Raw genomic sequence first — 20,207 nt, 5'->3', positions numbered from 1 at the left:
GCTCCCAGTTCTGAGATAATGTGAAACACTAACTAGAAACAGACCCAGACCAAAACCCCAGATCCAAATACCTCCTTGCATCTGAGAAAGTTCAAACCTCTATCCTTACTGCTCAGGGCCATCTCTAATTCTAACCGTGGTTACTGCTCTCTGGGAGGTCTAATCGGAAATGAACTGAGATCAACAGTACACTTACCCAAGGATGTGTTCACACAGGAGTCTGCAATAGTCACTGTGAGAGCTGGTAATTAATAGCAGGACCTTCCCAGCATTTTTCAGTTGCCTCAGCCACTTTTTTACAGACTCAGGGCAACTTTGTAAATATTTGGCTGGATCATTTTTCACTTCTGGGAAATATGTCCCACAGTTTTCTGAAAAATAAAAACATAATTATCTTCTACCAGCCAATCATATTTGCAAACTATACTATAAACACAGCAATTTTTCCTTCACTCCACAGGCAAAAGTAAATAAGTAAAAAGATAAAAGATAATAAAATAAAATGTAAAAGACTGATATTAAAAAAAGTAGAGAAATCTTAAAAGTTGTACAGAGCTATAATTCTTGATTTACATAAAAAAAGGAAAAGAAAACAATGTGACATGTAATAGCAAAAAAAATGTATGTAATTATCTCTCTCCGGTATAAATTTCACAGCTATTGCCTTTCTTATGTTTTGTTTTCCCACATATTTTAAATCATGAATTATTGTCCTGAAAAGCACCGTAGGGTTTTGTGTATGATATATCACTTTATTGATTTTCAGTTTTTGGATATTCAAGTTGAGGTTACTTAAATAGACCTGGTCTCCAGAAAGTGCTGAGCACCTGCCTCCTGACAATCAGAGATCTTAAGATATCTCAGTCTGAAGACCAAAAAATGGAGGCACCCAAAATCTACAGTTACGTTTAAAACTTGCCGTCAGCACCAACTGATCTGTATCAGCATTCCTATATCAATGACATTATTTCTCAGATCAGTTTTTTTAATGCATGTCATCATTTTATCTGATAAAAGTTGATGTCATAATAATTAGGGCTGTCAAATGATTAAAACAATTAATTGTGATTAATCACAGTTTTAATCACACTGTTAAACAATAATAGAATGCCATTTATTTAAATATTTTGGATGTTTTTCTACATATTCAAATATATTCATTTCAATTACAACATGGAATACAAAGCATACAGTGCTCACTTTATATTACTATTTTTGATCACAAATATTTGCAATGTAAAAAAGAAACAAACCCCACCCAGTATTTTTCAATTCACCACATACAAGTACAGAAGTGCAATCTCTTTATCGTGAAAGTGCAACTTACAAATGTAGAATTTGTTTTTATATAACTGCACTCAAAAACAAAACAATGTAAAACTTTCGAGCCTATAGGACCACTCAGTCCTACTTCTTGTTCAGCGAACCACTAAGACGAACAAGTTTATTTACATTTACGGGAGATGCTGCTGCCCACTTCTTGTTTACGTCACCTGAAAGTGAGAACAGGCGTTCGCATGGCACTTTTGTAGCCAGCGTTGCAGGGTATTTACGTGCCAGATATGCTAAACATTCGTATGCCCTTTCATGCTTCAGCCACCATTCCAGAGGACATGCTTCCATGCTGATGATGCTTGTTAAAAAAATAATGCATTAATTAAATTAGTGACTGAACTCCTTTGGGGAGAATTGTATACTATTTCTTTTATCTTTTCTACATTGCAAAATATTTGTAATAAAAATAATAAAAAGCGAGCACTGTGCACTTTATATTCTGTATTGTAAATGAAATCAATATATTTGAAAATGTAGATAAATATCCAAAAATATTTATAATAAATTTCAGTTGGTATTCTATTATTACCAGTGCGATTAAAACAGTGATTAATAGTGATTAATTTTTTTAATAGTGTCAATTTGTTTTGAGTTAATTGCTGGAGTTAACTGTGATTGACAGCCCTAATAATATTTAATGATAATAATAATTCCACTGTGCTCTCATGTAGCACTTTTTCAGATCAGAAAATCTCAAAGATTTTTACAAAGAGAGGCCAGTATCATTAATCTCATTTTAGAAATGGGGAAACTGAGGCACTGGGAGATGACGTGACATGCCCAAGGTCACCCAGCAGGCCAATGGCAAAATTAGGAACAGAACCCAGGTCCCCTGAGTCCAGTCTAGTGAGAGCTACTCAGCTGATGTACTGCACACTGATTGGAGGCGTAAAACAAACAAATCCAACCTCTGCTCTCAGTAGAGGTATGAATGCCCATTTTATGGGTGTAATGGAAAAAGAATTTGGCCTTTACAGGCAAACATATTCTTCTGAACGTATGCCTCTAAAAGCATATTGGACTCTGAAGAATAACACTAATCAATTATTAAGAATTAGCCCATTCATTAATGTGTCTGACTGAGAAAGATTTCTCTAGGTTTATGTCAATTGACCATTATAATTAAACTATTTTATTCTTTACTACAATTTCCTAAAACAATATATTGTCTATATGCTCATGCACTGCAGACACAAGTTATTACCAAAAAAACCCAAAGCTAGCTTTCTAAGAGAGAAATGTTTACTAAAAAAGGCGTGAATGAGACGAAGTTTAACACACAGTTTGTATGTCTCATGGAATCATCATCAATACAAGAATATTTTTTGTCCATCATTTTGTTCTATATGGAACTATCTGTAGTCAACTTCACTGAATAATATAATAAATCCCAGACAGTATTTAGACTTGTGGTATGTGAGTAATGCTATTTTTTCATTTAAAAAAATAAGAAAAAAAAAGATTTAAACCACTTGAAATTGAGCTTTTAACGAGAGAGGAAACATGTATACTTAAAACGGTAGTCTCAAACAAAGATAAAATATTAAATATAGCACTGTTTCATAACTGCTACGTACTCAAACCTTCTAAGAATTTTTTTTCTTTTTAAAGCAACAGGTTCAGATTAGGTTTAGCTGGCACAGCAACACGAGAAGAGACAGAATGAGTTAATTCAGTAGCATGATATGGAGAGCTTTTCATTCCAAAAGTGGATCATTACTACCGAGGAAAACCTCTTAGAGAAAAGTTTCAAGTCATAACTAGGTTACCACTCCAATTCTCCATGGAATCTGGGTCAGAAAGCGTAGTGGGCTTTGCCATGGGTATACGAGTACGTTCCAGCAGTCTGTATTATGTATTGTTTTAAGAACTAGCCAAGACCACCATTTTCCGATGAAACAAAAATTTACCAAGGAATGTTTCTTTTCTTTAGTGCGGATGCTGTTGGGGACAAGAAACTTGAGGTTTCTGTTGCAGAAGATGAAGTAATTTTTTTGGACTTTCATTAGTAATGTGTACTGTGCTCTATAGGACAGCTCAGCCACCCTCCATCCCTTTCATTTTTATTTAGAAAGCATCATTATGCAAGAACTGATGGGGACCCAAGAGAAATGCTTGTATGACATTCTGCCCCGTACTGGCTCAGTCTATTGAGAGAGAGGCAGGGCACGTGTCCTATATGAACAGTAGTTTATTACCTTCTCACCCTAAGGTAAATAGGCCTGTTTTAACAGATGTTGTTGGCACATATTTTCTTTGTCCCTTACCAAATCCTTTTTTGTCTTCTGAGGACAATTCTGTGATGTGTAGTTAATCTGTGGGTTTGCTATTAGGCTGCTAGTAAGAAAAAGAAGTTCCTTGCTTCTATGTCAGAAATATATACTGATGAAAAAGAGAGACTGAGAGTGTTTATACATGACACTCTTTTCCACAGTACGCTAATAAGTAGTTACTGCATGATAAATCCTTTATAAACTGCTATGTAGTCTGATGTCTATCTCTGAAATTAAAAGTTTAATCAACATTCGATTCAGCTGTGACCCAAGAACTTCTTAATGCTAACTGGCAAGGAGGTACAGAGGGGTATCTCCTCATTACAAATGTATACACTTGGACTGAGGTTGAGATGGAAATAGGAGACAGATTTGTTGAAAATTTCTGGGTAAGGATAAAAGGGGTAAAAAAACAAGAGGGATGTTATGGTAGGGGTCTACTACAGACCACCTAACCGGGAAGAAGAGGTGGATGAGGCTTTTATAAAAACAACTAACAAAATCATCCAAAGCACAGGACTTGGTGGTGACAGGAGACTTCAACTACTCAGATATCTGTTGGGAAAATAACACAGCAAAGCCCAGATTATCCAACAAGTTCTTGGAATGTATTGGAGACAATTTTTTATTTCAGAAGGTGGAGAAAGCTACTAGGGGAGAGGGTATTCTAGATTTGATTTGACAAATAGATAGGAACTGGTTGAGAATTTGAAGGTGGAAAGCAGCTTGGGTGACAGTGATCATGAAATGGTAGAGTTCATGATTCTAAGGAATGGTAGGAGGGAGAACAGCAAAATAAAGACAATGGATTTCAAGAAGGCAGACGTTAGCAAACTCTGGGAGTTAGTAGGTAAGATCCCTCGGGAAGGAAGTTGAAGGGGAAAAACAATTGAAGACAGTTGGCAGTTTTTCAAGGAGACATTATTAAGGGCACAAGAGCAAACTATCCCATTGCGTAGGAAAGATAGGAAGCATGGAAAGAGACCACCCTGGCTTACCCAGGAGATCTTCAATGATCTAAAAATAAAAAAAAGAGTTCTACAAAAAGTGGAAACTAGGTCAAATTACAAAGGATGAATATAAACAAATAACACAAGTATGTAGGGACAAAATTAGAAAGGCCAAGGCACAAAACGAGATCAAACTATCTAGAGACATAAAGGGTAACAAGAAAACATTCAACAAACACATTAGAAGCAAGAGGAAGACCAAGGACAGGGTAGGCCCATTACTCAATGGGGGGAGGGGAATAATAACAGAAAATGTGGAAATGGCAGAGGTGCTTAATGACTTCTTTGTTTTGGTTTTCACCAAGAAGGTTGGTGGTGATTGGATGTCTAACATAGTGAATGTCAGTGAAAATGAGGTAGGATCAGAGGCTAAAATAGGAAAAGAACAAGTTAAAAATTACTTAGACAAGTTATATGTCTTCAAGTAACCAGGGTCTGATGAAATGCATCCTAGAATATTCAAGGAGCTGACTGAGGAGATATCTAAGCCATTAGTGATTATCTTTGAAAAGTCATGGAAGACGGGAGAGATTACAGAACACTGGAAAAGGGAAAATATAGTTCCAATTATAAAAAGGGAAATAAGGACAACCCGGGGAATTACAGACCAGTCAGCTTAATTTCTGTACCCAGAAATGTAATGGAGCAAATAATTAAGCAATCAATTTGCAAACATCTAGAAGATAATAAGGTGATAAGTAACAGTCAGCATGGATTTGTCAAGAACAAATTGTATCAAACCAACCTGATAGCTTTCTTTGACAGGGTAACACGCCTTGTGGATAGGGGGAAAGCAGTAACCATGGTATATCTTGACTTTAGTAAAGCTTTTGATACTGTCTCGCATGACCTTCTCATAAACAAACTTGGGAAATGCAGCCTAGATGGAGCTACTATAAGGTGGGTGCAAAAATGGTTGGAAAACTGTTCCCAGAGAGTAGTTATCAGTGGTTCACAGTCATGCTGGAAGGGCATGAGTGGGGTCCCACAGGGATCGGTTCTCAGTCCGGTTCAGTTCAATATCTTCATCAATGATTTAGATAATGGTATAGAGAGTATACTTATAAAGTTTGTGGATGATATCAAGCTGGGAGGGGTTGCAAGTGCTTTGGAGAATAGGATTAAAATTCAGAATGATCTGGACAAACTGGAGAAATTGTCTGAAGTAAATAGGATGAAATTCAATAAGGATAAATGCAATATACTCCATTTAGGAAGGAACAATCAGTTGCACACATACAAAATGGGAAATGACTGCCTAAGAAGGAGTACTGCAGAAAGGGATCTGGGGATCATAAGCTAAATATGAGTCAACAGTGTAACACTGTTGCAAAAAAACCACAAACCATCATTCTGGGATGTATTAGCAGGAGCGTTGTAAGCAAGACACGAGAAGTAATTCTTCCGCTCTACTCTGCACTGATTAGGCCTCAACTGGAGTATTGTGTCCAGTTCTGGGCACCACATTTCAGGAAAGATGTGGCCAAGTTGGAGAGAGTACAGAGAAGAGCGACAAAAATGATTAAAGATCTAGAAAACATGACCTATGAGGGAAGATATAAAAAATTGGTTTTTTTTAGTTTGGAAAAGAGAAGACTGAGAGGGGACATGATAACAGTTTTCAAGTACGTAAAAGGTTGTTACAAGGAGGAGGGAGAAAAATTGTTTTTCTTAACCTCTGAGGATATTACAAGAAGCAATGGGCTTAAATTGCAAGGGAGACTTAGGTTGGACATTAGGAAAAACTTCCTAACTGTCAGGGTGTTTAAGCACTGGAATAAATTGCCTAGGGAGCTTGTGGAATCTCCATCATTGGAAATTTTTAAGAGCAGGTTAGACAAACACCTGTCAGGGATGATCTAGGTAATACTTAGTCCTGCCTTGAGTGCAGGGGACTGGACTAAATAACCTCTCGAGGTCCCTTCCAGTTCTATGATTCCAATAGGTACATTCTGATTCATCAAAGAATGTTATGTGTGGTCTGAAATGAAAGCCAGTCTCACAATAGTTATTAACATCACTGTGAAATGTATATATAGGTACTATGTAAGGAGTGATGCATATATACTGAAAATATGGTCTTAGAGTCGGTATCAAGTTGCAGAGGTGAAAACCAGGTTTCCTGTTAGAAAGGAGATGTTTATTCACCTCTTTCTCTGTTGGGATGTAAATTAAGCACTGTAAGCAAACATAATGGATGCTCATTTACATACAAAGTCAGATGTTAATAAAGAGACGTGAAATCAGCAGGAAGGGAGCACACAGGAAAAAAACAAGCCTTGGGAGGTTAGCCTGTCTATGATCAAAGACAATAAACTTTGGGGCTATTTTTAGCAGGCAAAGAAGACACCCTGCACCTAGGAAGTAAATGGACAGTGCATTTGCATTCATGAAAATGGAATTTGAGCCAACCTTGGTTGAAAACTCTGACAAGGACTTTGGGTGGGTGACTTCTTTAAGCAGGAGGTTAACCTGCTAGTTTAGTCTCTAGAAAGCATGTTATGATTTTATTTGATATGTAACAAGGATAGAGAAGAAAACAACAAAGTTTTTATATATCCAGCAAAGGAAAGGAGAACATAAAACAACATATTGGCACCGCATATGGGAGTCATACCATGCTTTTGGCAAACAGTACAAATATGACACATAGGGACTGTTCCTGAGAGATCACCATCCATTAAACCTCATTGACATCAGTGCATCTCTTGGGATCAGGCACACAATCATTTAGGAGTCAAAGTTTCAAAAATCTCTTATGATTGATCCCTAAATCTGTGCCCGGTCAAAAATAAATTTTAGCGTCTTCTAAGGAAACAAAGCTCAAAAACAAAAAAAGGTACTACTTCAAAATGGGTGACCTGTGGCTGCAAGCAGATCTGCAAATGATGGCTCATCACCTGTATGTTTCCTAGAAAATAAATAGATTATTTTGTATTTTATTATATCCCTCCTAAAAATTTTTCCCGTCCAACATATGTCAATGTCAGAGGGGAACGGGGGTGGGGACAACAAAAACAAAAGATGTGTCCCAACTTTTCACCCCATATGTCTATTTATAGCTTTCACATGTCTATAGATATGCCAAAACCTCCGCTGACAATCCCTGGCTCTTTAACAGAACAAAAACTTTCACAAAAAATGTCAAAAACTTTTTTTTATATAACACAAAATGGAATCAAGTAAGAAGTATCAGAATCAATCAAGTCTGCATCTCTTCATCTTGTGATGGTTGGAGAAAGCATAACCCAACAAAGACATAAGTGTTTTGCGAAAGCCTCTATTAAATGTGTGTTTCCATGGAACAAAGGCAGATTTTCAATTTCCACTCTAAACAAGTCTATCTAACTTCCTGAAATATAGCCTATGCTCACAAACAGGCAGTCAGTCTCTCAATATTTTTTTTCAACAGCATTTTTAAAAGAACAAGAAGATAGAAATATAACTAAATAAAAGGGCTGTTGTTTAGCACAGTAAAATATTAATACATTGTCAGGATATTTGCAAGTACAGACATTAAAAGTACAGACATTTCTTATCTGTATTGATTCACATTGTGTTTCCAAAGTTATACAAAGTACTCCTTCTACACATTCAAATCTCTCCTTCAGGTCTAGGTTCTTTTGGGGTTTTTTGCCTAACCTTTCACTGACAATTAAGGCTGCGATTCAGGGCTTGTCTTCACTACCCGCCTGGATCGGGAGGTAGAAATCGATCTCTCGGGGATCGAATTATCGCGTTTCATCGGGATGCGACAATCGATCCCCGAATCGACGCGCGTACTCCACCAGCCCAGGTAGGTGTTAGCGCCATCGATGGGGGAGCTGTGGCGGTCGATTTGCCGCCGTCCTCACAGCGGGGTAAGTCGGCTCGGATACGTCGAATTCAGCTACGCTCTTCGTGTAGCTGAATTTGCATACCTTAAATCGATTCCCCCCGCCCCCAGTGTAGACCTAGCCTTAGTCATGGAAGTAACGGATTCCGTGACTTCCAAAGACCTCAGTGACTTCAGCCAGCCCCGGCTGGGAGCTGTAGGGTCCCCTGCCAGCAGGCGGACCTCCCACAGTTCCCAGCCGCTCTGGGTGGCAGGGGGGACCCCCGCAGCTCCCTTGCCACCCCGCACTCCTGCCACCCCCAACACTTGCTGCCGCTGCAAGCGGCAGGGGGGACCCCAAGAGTTTCCAGCTGCTGCAGGTGGCAGCAGGAACCCCCACAGCTTTCCGCCTCTGTGGGTGGCACGGGAAACCCTGCAGCTCTCCCCTTCCGTGGGCAACAGGAGGGACCCCCAGAGCTCCCGGCCTCCATCGCAGCAAAGGGAACCTCCAGAATTTGGAGCTGCCAGCAGATGGGGACCCAGGAGCTCCCAGCCCACCCGCAGGCTCATTTTATCGTAGATATTTTTAGTAAAAGTCAGGGACAGGTCACAGGCTTCTGTGTTTTTTTTCATTATTGCCCGTGACCAGTCCATGACTTTTACTAAAAATATCCGTGACAAAATCTTAGCCTTACTGATGATCAATTAAGATTCTGTTTATATCTTCATGCCTCATCTTATTTGTGTTACAGCTCAGATAATAGACTCCTTAAGGCAGAGACCTTTCTAAAGAGTATATATTTTTATGAAGCACCATGCACTCCTATATTACTATATAATCAATAATAAGTGTTCCTGAAACCTTTACATATGCTAACCTCCCATTAAAGTCAAAGGGAAATGTGTATACACTGTGACTGTAGCTTTGTCAATTTTCCCCAAACACAGTAATGCAAACATAGTCCTAAGTCTATTCTCCATCTCCTACAAGCATGACATCAAATGCTCAGTTTATTCTGCAAGTGCAGATACCCAGTTCAATGTGCTAATACTGTACAGTACTTCTGTTGGGAAGGAGGGAGGAAAAACTGTCATTTCCCTTGGAGTTCTTGGTTATGCCACTTCCCTCTCAAGGCCTAATCAAAAGCCCACAGAAATGAATGGGAAAAAAACTCCTAGTGATTTCAATGGGCTTTGGATCAGGCCTGTAGAGCCACTATACTTGTCTCCCAGCTATATCTGGATCTTCAATGCATGTGTGCATGGTTTTTAAGGAGATTTATTTTTGGCAGGATGTCTGTCAGTCCAGAGTTCAGAATCAATATGTTTCAATGCTGTTAATGGTTCTTAAAGGTTAGCTACTTGACTGAATTATAAGGAATGTACCAACCATTTGTATGGTTTGACTGAGAAGAAATACATTCTAGAACTCAACCAAATACCACAAGCTATGAGCTGCCAATTTATAGCTTGTATCAGGTGGCTTTTGAGATGGTAATCATTTCTTGCAATTAAACGTAGTATTTAGAAATGTGATTTAAACCCCCTTTCAATTCATAAAACATATAATTTAGCTATCAATAACTTTTTTAAACTGTAAAGCAACTAAGATCTTATGCAATTTATCTAATTTTTACCTACAAAGAGATTTGCAGATGCTATTTGTATATTTGAGAAAAAAAGACAGAGTTTAAACAAAAGTCTTCATATAATAATGAATAATAACAATACCCATCTGTAAATCTCAAAGAACTTTTGTATTCGGATTGAAAAAGAAAGAGGCCTCTTTGCTAATCACCTAAAGGTCACCTCATCTCTCTGTGGCAGATCAGTCTCTCTTGTATGAACTGCTAGAATGAACTTGCAGCAGAAATAGATGACATATTTCTGCCCCAAAGAGTTTACAATCTATTTTGAGATATGACACCACAAATGAAAGGAAGAGAGGGAGAAAGGAGATAGGAAAGGGAAGAGGCAAGGATCATCATAATAAGATCAGTTTATTATGTACAAGTCTTACTGGTATTTCTCATTTTCTTATTTTAAGCTAGAATGGGTGTTGCAGAAAGAACAGAAGAAGGCAATTGGGAAGGATGGAAATGTCAGCATAATGACAGATGAGGGAGAAAGCAGGGATGGGTAGGCAGAGGAAAATGTGATTATATGTTGGAAGCCTGGGTTAGAACAGATATCACTAATGAGAGAGAAGGGGATTGATAATGATGGCAGACTAGGAGAAAAGGTTGTGAAAGTAGAAAGATGGGAAGCGAGGAACAGGTAGAAGTCATGTCCTCGGAATACAGGATTCACAGATTATTAGGCCAGAAGGGACCACTTTGATCATCTAGTCTGACCTCCTGTATAACACAGGTCATAAAGCTTCCCTACATTAATTCCTGTTTGAAATAGAGCATATCATAAAAACAACCAGCAGCATCCAATCTTGATTTTAAAAATATCTAGGTTTGGATAATCCACCATAACCATTGGAACAATTTACCAAGGGTTAACTATCCTCACTGTTAAAAAATGTGCACTTTATTTTGAGTCGGAATTTGACTAGCTTCAACTTCCAGCCATAGGACCATGTTATACCTTTGTCTGCTAGACTGAAGAGCCCTCTATTATCAAATTTCTGTTCCCAATGTAGGTACTTCTAGACAGATCAAGTCACCTATTTAGCTTAACAAAAAGAAGATTAAGCGATTGAGCTCCTTGAGTCTATCACTATAAGGTATGTTTTCCATTTCTTTAATCATTCTCATGGCTCTTCTTTTTGATTTTCTCCAATTTATTAATATCCTTCTTGAATTGTGGCATTCAGAAATCGACAAAGTATTCCATGAGCAATAGCAACAAATACAGAAGTAATATAAATTCTTGATATTCCTACTTGACATTTCTGTTTATATATCCAACGATTGCATTAGCCCTTTTGGCCAAATTGCTCCTGAGGCTACAAACAGCTCTAGAATTAAATAGCAGTTCACTGCAGGATCAGATGACATCAGTACTCTGGGATCTTCACTGATTACCCTTAGGAGAGCTTGTCAGAAAAAAATTAAATTCGGTGACCAAAAAATAGGACAAAATTGTTGCAAAAATCTCGTTCCATTTATTGTTAGCTCAGTAGGTTTCTGGGTAGAAGTCAAGCCCTAAATAGTTTAAAACTGGGTTACATAAGTGGGTGTCTCTCCCCGCAGGCCATACTGCTATGGTTACAATGGGTAGAAGCAATAGAGCTGGAGCATCCTTGGCAGAAGAGAGAGAACTGTTGGTTGGTCATGCTCCATGAGGAGTCCTCAAGCTCTAGAATTTGCCTCCCATCTTGGCACATCACGGTCCATATTTGTTGACTTTCTTGATTCTCAGGGTGGGACAAGTTGTTTTATTATTATGATACCCATTGTGGATGGGTTTGTATTTATTTTATTACCATGTCTTCTGGGGCAAATGTGTTAATTGATTGTTGGATAAAGATCAGCATTCTATTAAGTATTAATTGTGAAAATTATATAAGGATGTCCAGAGCATAACATGGGTGTTGGTTTGCCGACAAATCTAAATAAACCACTAAAAAACTAATCTTTCCCCCACCATGAAGAAATATGTCTGTTTACTGTATGTTATTCCCTTTCTAAACAGAGGTGGGTACAAACCAAAACTCTGATCTGAAATCCCGTTTCTGCAGCTCTAACTCCAGCCAGTGCTTCAAAGCACTCACTACGATAAGAATGTAGTTATACTTTTTCTAAATATTTTTATTGGAAGAAAAAAGTGACATATTCCTCGGAGTATATACAGAAAACATATAATTTTTCTAATGAGGTGAACATTTTTGTCTCATTCCCAAGGAACTTCATTTTAACAATGGCAACATTTATTCAGCACAGCCCTTGGGTATTGCAATTACAAACTTTCTTAAGATACATGCATGATGTTCTCTATGAAACTTCAAGTTTTGCAGCTGTTACCTAAATTTGTTGAATATATGCCATGTCCACACTTGGATAACGAAAGGAGTAGGAGAAGGAAACTACAATCTATGATAGCCATAATAATGTTTTGAAAAATATTTATCACAAAGGGAAAATATAAAAGAAAGAGGCATTTGTAAGTTCTTCATAAAAATGAAACTAAAAAGGAACACTACTAAACATATGAAACATCCAGAAGAGTTCAACAATAAAGGGGAATTTGCAATAGATTGCTCTCCTCCTGACTTTACAATGAGTCTGAATGTTCAAAATATTTAGAGTATCAGCTTCACACACTTTTCCTGATACAAAAACCTTTCATAATTTGCCAAATGCTTGGTTTAATCAGAGTTTAAGCTGGGATGGTACTTGCTGGCAGTTTCCCTGGGCCTTGCCATTCTTCCCCATCAGAGAAAAATTCTACCAATACAGCCGCTACACCAGCTTTGATATTACTCAGCATGGGTAAAACATGCCACACGTTTTAATTAGGTTTAGCTATTTGGGTCTATGGACAGCAGTAATTCAGGGGAGACAAAATTGTTAAAACACAACTTTAAAATACACTAAAATCCATCAATGTTAGTGTCAAATTAAGAAGTTCTGCAGGATGTTTTGTACCTGCCACATGGAAGGGGAAGAAAGTGGGTGAGTTGAGGAGACAGAGGGTGGAGGGGAAGTGATATGAATTTTCAATTGTTGCAAAAAGAAAAACTATTTGCCTTTTCAAATGCTAGCACAGCAGCTTAAGAAAAATCGTGGAAAAATCATGGAGCAGGTTCTCAAGGAATCTATTTTGAAGCACTTGGAGGAGAGGAAGGTGATCAGGATCAGTCAACATGGATTCACCAGGGGCAAGTCATGCCTGACCATTCTGCTTGCCTTCTATGATGAGATAACTGGCTCTGTGGATATAGGGAAAGGGGTGGACGTGATGTATCTTGACTTTAGCAACGTTTTTGATACAGCCTCCCACAGTATTCTTTCTAGCAAGTTAAAAAAGTATGGATTGGATGAATGGACTATAAGGTGGACAGCAAGCTGGCTAGATCGTCGGGCTCAACGGATAGTAATCAACGGCTTGATGTCTAGTTGGCAGCCGGTATCAAGCAGCGTGCCCATGGGGTTGGTCCTGGGGCTAGTTTTGTTCAACATCTTCAACATCATTAATTATCTGGATGATGGGATGGATTGCACCCTCAGCAAGTTCACAAATGACACTAAGCTGAGGGGAGAGGTAGATAGGCTGGAGGGTAGGGATAGGGACCAGAGTGTCCTGACAAGTTGGAGGATTGGGCCAAAAGAAATTGGATTAGGTCAACAAGGACAAGTGCAGAGTCCTGCACTTAGGAAGGAAGAATCTCATGCACAGCTACAGGCTGGGGACTGACTGGCTAAACGACAGTTCTGCAGAAAAGGACTGGGGGATTACAGTGAACGAGAAGCTGGATATGAGTCAGAGTGCCCTTGTTGCCAAGAAGGCTAATGGCATATTGGGCTGCATTAGTAGGAGCATTACCAGCAGATCAAGGGAAGTGATTATTCCCCTCTATTCGGCACTGGTGAGGCCACATCTGGAGTATTGCATCCAGTTTGGTGTCTCCCCCCCCCCCCCACTACAGAAGGGATGTGGACGAATTGGAGAGAGTCCAGTGGAGGGTAACAAAAATTATTAGGGGGATGGGGCACATGACTTACGAGGAGAGGCTGAGGGAACTGGGCTTATTTAGTCTGGAGAAGAGAAGAATGAGGGGGGATTTGATAGCAGCCTTCAATTACCTGAAGGGGGCTCCAAAGAGGATGGAGCTCAGCTGTTCAAAGTGCTGGCAGATGACAGACCAAGAAGCAATCATCTCAAATTGCAGTGGGGGAGGTCTAGGTTAGATATTAGGAAACACTATTTCACTAGGAGGGTGGTGAAGCACTGGAATGGGTTACCTAGTGAGGTGGTGGAATCTCCATCCTTAGAGGATTTTAAGGCCCGGCTTGACAAAGCCCTGGCTGGGATGATTTAGTTGGGGTTGGTCTTGCTTTGAGCAGGGGATTGGACTAGATGCCCTCCTGAGGTCTCTTCCAACCCTAATCTTCTATGATTCTAAGAATGCAATTTCCTAATGAGGCCTTTAAATCTCCCTATGTCTGGTATATTTATCTTCAGTTGCTAGCGGTCAGCTAAGAGGTCCATCAGGTATAAAACTGGTGCAACCAAAAATATATAGGCAGAAATGTTTATATCAAAGTTGAACATTCTTGGTCTCTGTCCATTTGAGCTATAGTCATGTCCCCTTCAACCTCTTCTACCATTTCTTGTGTGTGTGTATTCTTACATCATTGCACAGCATGTGTATGTGTGATTCTAAAACATTTAACATGCAAGATTGTACCTATTCAGCGTTTTGTCTGCTGCTCACCCAGTCCTGTGATGTCTTATTGGAAATAGGGAAGTCAATTTCCCAAGCACAAGCTATTTGAAAGTGAATTTCAGAATCTCATTTTTATCTGCAATGTATTGTTACTGCCACCTAGTGAGCAGTATATGCATTTCACCAGGAAAAACTGACAAAGTGTAATCATCTAAGGAGAGCAAAAGTCTCCCAGATATGAGGAGCCCTGGCTATCCCAAGGACTGCCACTCTCTCTGTGGCCTTCCACAACAGCTGAATTAATCCGGGTCTATGGGGCTGAGAGTGTTCAAGTGAAGATCACAGGGGTTCTTATGAAAAAGTCCTAAAGAATGTAATAATGTTGAAACTAACAGAGTTATATAGACACTACTCTAAAAAGAACTATGTAACATAATAGTGAATGGTTTCAGAGTGATAGCCGTGTTAGTCTGTATCAGCAAAAAGAACAGGAGTTCTTGTGGCACCTTAGAGACTAACAAATTTATTTAAGCATAAACTTTCGTGGGCTAAAACCCACTTCATTGGATGCATGCAGTGGAAAATACAGTAGGAAGATATATATATACACACACAGAGAACATGAAAAAATGGGTGTTGCCATGCCAACTATAACGAGAGTGATCAGGTAAGGTGGGCTATTGTCAGCAGGAGAAAAAAAACTTTTCTAGTGATAATCAGGATGGCCCATTTCCAACAATTGACACGAAGGTATGAGAAACAGTAGGGGGAATAGTTCTACTTTGTGTAATGACCCATCCACTCCCAGTCTTTATTCAAGCCTAATTTAATGGTGTCTATTTTGCAAATTAATTCCAATTCAGCAGTTTCTCGTTGGAGTCTGTTATTGAAGTTTTTTTGTTGTAGTATTGCCACTTTTAGGTCCGTAATTGAGTGACAATACTACAACAAAAGCGGGTGGGCAGTGGCGGGGAGGCAGGTGAGCCGGCGGCGGGGGAGGGAGGCTGAGGAGGCGAACGGGCAGCAGGGGGTGAGTGAGCGAGCCGGAGGGGATGGGGGGGATGACGAGCTGAGTGGGCGGGCAGTGGTGGGGGGGCAGGTGAGCCGGTGGTGGAGGAGGCGGGGGGCTGAGGAGGCGAGCAGGTGGCAGGGGGTGAGTAGGCGAGCCAGGGGGGTGAGGGGCTGACGAGCCGAGCAGGCGGGCAGTGGCGGGGGGGCTTTATACTTGTGGAAGGGGCTGAGGAGGCGAACGGTGAGTCGGTGGCTGGCCTGTTCTACTGATCTTGTCTCTCATAAAAATTGGTCCTTTTTGCTGCTTTTCTCTGGGCTGGGGGTTGTCCCAATGCTGAAAAGAGGGTGTTCCCAAAGGAAGGTACTTGCTTCTAACCCCTCAGGCCATCAGTATGTCTGATTTTCTCTAGTCAGCCCACTTGACAAGTTTGATTGTCCTTGGTCTGGCTCCAATCCCCACTCCAAGGATTGCGGCTGTCTGGAGGTGCCTGCCTTCCACGCCTTCCTCATTCACACCTCCTTCATTCAACAGGGCAATTGATTACAAAGTGGGGGGAAGATCTTATTCTACTTCTAGCAAAAAGACATTTTTCTTTTACCTTAATTATACTACCTTAGGGGCCCGCTATAACAAAATACCAAGGTTCAATACCGCTGTTTCAGCAGGGCGGTACTGGGGAAGGAGGGTTTGTTTCCGTGGGGTAGGCATCGCTGGGGGAGGGGGGTTGTTTCCACGGGGCTGGGGGGCACTGGGGTGGGGCGGGGTGTTTTGGGGGGGCTGGGCGGCGCTGTGTGTGTGTGTGTGTGTGTGTGTGTGTGTGTGTGTGTGTTTCGGGGTGGGGGGAACGGTGGGTTTCGGCCCTCAGCTGTTTTCTTTGGAGTAATATGGCCCTTGCTGCTTTACGAGTTGTGCAGGCCTGGATTAAAGTTTTACCACGAGGGTACTTTGCCTTGAGCCCTGAAGTCTGTCAAACTCTGGCATGATGAACCACCAGAGGGAGCAAGTTCCACATCAGAGAGCGCGCTTCGACTGAAAAAAGACCCTACTTACTAACAGAATGTCATCTTCTTTAATCCAAGATGAGAGTTCAGACCCAAATTGTGTGAGCCAAATCTGAAATCACTTGGGAAAGTGCAATGACATGAGTTCCTACCTTTGAAAGGAATAAGGAAATGCTTAAATGAGATGCCCTGCTGCTCTAGAATAAGTTAAGATGTCATAGAATATCAGGGTTGGAAGGGACCTCAGGAGGTCATCTAGTCCAATCCCCTGCTCAAAGCAAGACCAATCCCCAACTAAATCACCCTAGCCAGGGCTTTGTCAAGCCTGACCTTAAAAACCTCTAAGGAAGGAGATTCCACCACCTCCCTAGGTAACCCATTCCAGTGCTTCACCACCCTCCTAGTGAAAAAGTTTTTCCTAATATCCAATCTAATCCTCCCCCACTGCAACTTGAGACCATTACTCCTTGTTCTTTCATCTGCTACACAGTCTAGATCCATCCTCTTTGGAACCCCCTTTCAGGTAGTTGAAAGCAGCTATCAAATCCCCCCTCATCCTTCTCTTCTGCAGACTAAATGATCCCAGTTCCCTCAGCCTCTCCTCATAAGTCATGTGCTCCAGCCCCTAATCATTTTTGTTGCCCTCCGCTGGACTCTTTCCAATTTTTCCACATCCTTCTTGTAGTGTGGGGCCCAAAACTGGACACAGTACTCCAGATGAGGCCTCACCAGAGGGGAATGATCACGTCCCTCGATCTGCTGGCAATGCCCCTACTTATAGCCCCTACTGTGCTCCAATGCGAACCGTATAGGTGAACTGTTTAGATGGCTTATTGCTTATGCTAATATCCAGACTAAATTTAAAACCACAATTCACTCAGGTCCAATGTGGGCCTATATTTCTACACACTCCATTGCCCCTTTTTTCTCTCCAGTGGGAAAAAATGAAAATAAAATGTGAGAGAATAGGATTTTTCCCACCAAAATAAAATTTGTAAAAAAATAAAAAACGTTTCAAGTGTTTTGCTGAAAAATTAGAAATTTCAGGTGAAATGAAAAAAAATAATTTATTTTAAATATTTTTCATGAAACACTCTTTTTTTTTGATCAAATTACCTAGATAAGTAAGTCATATGAAATTCTGTGTGGTTCACAGAGTACAACATAATGAAAAATGTAAAGTCTTTGGTAGCCTCAAATTTGTTACAGTCCTCAAACCTGAGCTCCAGCACTTTAGGTATAACTGCCAGCCTATGATTATAAATTCTAAAAGAGTTGGCCAGAAGAGGGTTCAATAAATCTATTAAATAGTTACACAGATGTCTTGTGCTTGACAGCTAAAAAATCTCATGTTAGCAATATATTAAGTAATTGAAAAGTGTCAAAACATACTCTTGTAGAGTCAGTGATCTACTACACTGTAATGTCACAGAAAAATAAAATAGTTTAAAAATAAAACTTCTCTGTCAACTGTTGATCTCTATTCTTCCTCTCAAAATCTTAAAAGCAAGATTTACCCATCTGTGTCTTGTTAAACTGGAGTTATACTTTTCTTTATCTAATTTTCCAGAAAGTCAAACACCAGATAAACCAACAAATATCTGGAGGAAATTCATTCAGATGCCCTTGGACTGTTTATAGCAATGAATACTTATGACAGGATAGAAGAATTACACTGCACACCATCTGGACTACTTTGTGCTCTAGCCTGTGCGTAATGTCTGATCAAAATTGAATGCAGGCCACCCAAATCCATGAAAAGTACTGTACGATATATAATATACAGTACTGGAAATGAAGGTGATTTAATGGCATTCCAAATACAGTAGAAGCAATTGACTAGTAGTGTTACTGATATTATAGTAGGACACAGAGGCCCCTATTAGGATCATAGCATGGCTTTGATAGCCACTGTATGAACTCATGGAAAAACAACAGTCCTTGCCCCAAAGAGTTTATTAGGAAATGTGAGATGAGAAGCAAAACATGAGTGTCAGAAACAAATAGAAACAATGAGGGAAGAGAACAAGGTTAACAGTGAAAGACAACATATGGTACAGTATATATCCAGGTGCACAGCCAGATGGATTGAGCCAATTAAACATTTATAACAATAACATAATCAGAATTCCCTATTGGCCATTACCTAGCTCAGGTATTATGCCTGAATTCTTACTGCCTAAAGACCAAATCATTTTCTTTCTCAAAGTAATGCCGAAGAAAATAATGCTGGCATATAAGTACACCACCCAATGCTGTAGTAAGTTAAGTGGTTCAAACACAGGCTAATGTCCAGGAGATGGCCTAGACATTTATTGGCATAAGATGGCCAATAAATAAATAAATAAAAATAAATTTGAACAGAGGCAAACACTGCATGGCCTTCTGGGAAACACTGCACTCTATATTATTATTATTTATTAGGAATCTGCTGCTGGCGGCAGACGCCCAAATTTCAGTATGTGTCTCACTATTTCTAGCCCCTTCTCCAAAATCATCCATACACATAATGGTTACAAACAGCATCTGTTTTCCTTTCACGATGCAGGACGACTGGATAGGCTGTATTGCTAAACTGCACAGATTTTTGTGCACAAGTTACAGCAGCCCTTAATCTAACAATGAGATTGCTGTTGGCTACTACAAAGCCTTAGAACGGGAGCGCAGAGCATAAATAAGGAGTTCTCAGACTCTTCCCAAAGACCACATATCTATTCCTCCTATTTGTGGTTCCATGATTTAAGTGGTCTGTAGGACCACTGTTGGGGTCATGCTATGTTATGGCAGATTGACATTTTTCACTTTCATTTGGCCTTATCAGCCACATCTGTATTAGCTTGAGAAGCTGTTCTTCACTACATGCAGGTCACAGGAACACAACTTTAATTTCCAGGTTCTCATTACGCACTGAGTAATGACAGGAGGCAGGCCAGTCCTCGCTTACAGACAACCCCCCAACCTGAAGCAAATACTCACCAGCAACTACACACCACACCACAGAAACACCAACCCAGGAACCAATCCCTATAGCAAACCTCGTTGCCTACTCTGTCCCCATATCTACTCTGGCGACACCATCAGAGGACCCAACCACATCAGCCACACCATCAAGGGCTCATTCACCTGCACATCCACTAATGTTATATATGCCATCATGTGCCAGCAATGCCCCTCTGCCATGTACATTGGCCAAACCGGACAGTCCCTCTGCAAAAGAATAAATGGACACAAATCAGACATCAGGAATGGTAACATACATAAGCCAGTAAGTGAACACTTCAATCTCCCTGGTCATTCTATTATAGATTTAAAAGTCACTATCATTGAACAAAAAAACTTCAGAAACAGACTTCAAAGAGAAACAGCAGAACTAAAATTCATTTGCAAATTTAACACCATTAATCTGGGCTTGAATAGGGACT

General features: G+C 40.0%; 1 protein-coding gene across 1 annotated transcript in view; it reads right to left on the bottom strand.

The window, feature by feature from the left end:
* NT5DC1 (5'-nucleotidase domain containing 1) overlaps positions 1-20,207 on the bottom strand; it is a 252,604-nt gene that overhangs the window by 99,784 nt on the left and 132,613 nt on the right. Inside the window, exon 7 of the mRNA XM_065402104.1 lies at positions 197-371. Coding sequence (XP_065258176.1) covers positions 197-371 — 175 coding nt within the window. The remainder of the gene's footprint in view (positions 1-196; positions 372-20,207) is intronic.

The sequence above is a fragment of the Emys orbicularis genome, chromosome 3 (assembly GCF_028017835.1).
Source record: "Emys orbicularis isolate rEmyOrb1 chromosome 3, rEmyOrb1.hap1, whole genome shotgun sequence".
In the NCBI taxonomy this organism is placed as follows: domain Eukaryota; kingdom Metazoa; phylum Chordata; order Testudines; family Emydidae; genus Emys; species Emys orbicularis.
This window is presented reverse-complemented; position numbering and strand designations above follow the sequence as displayed.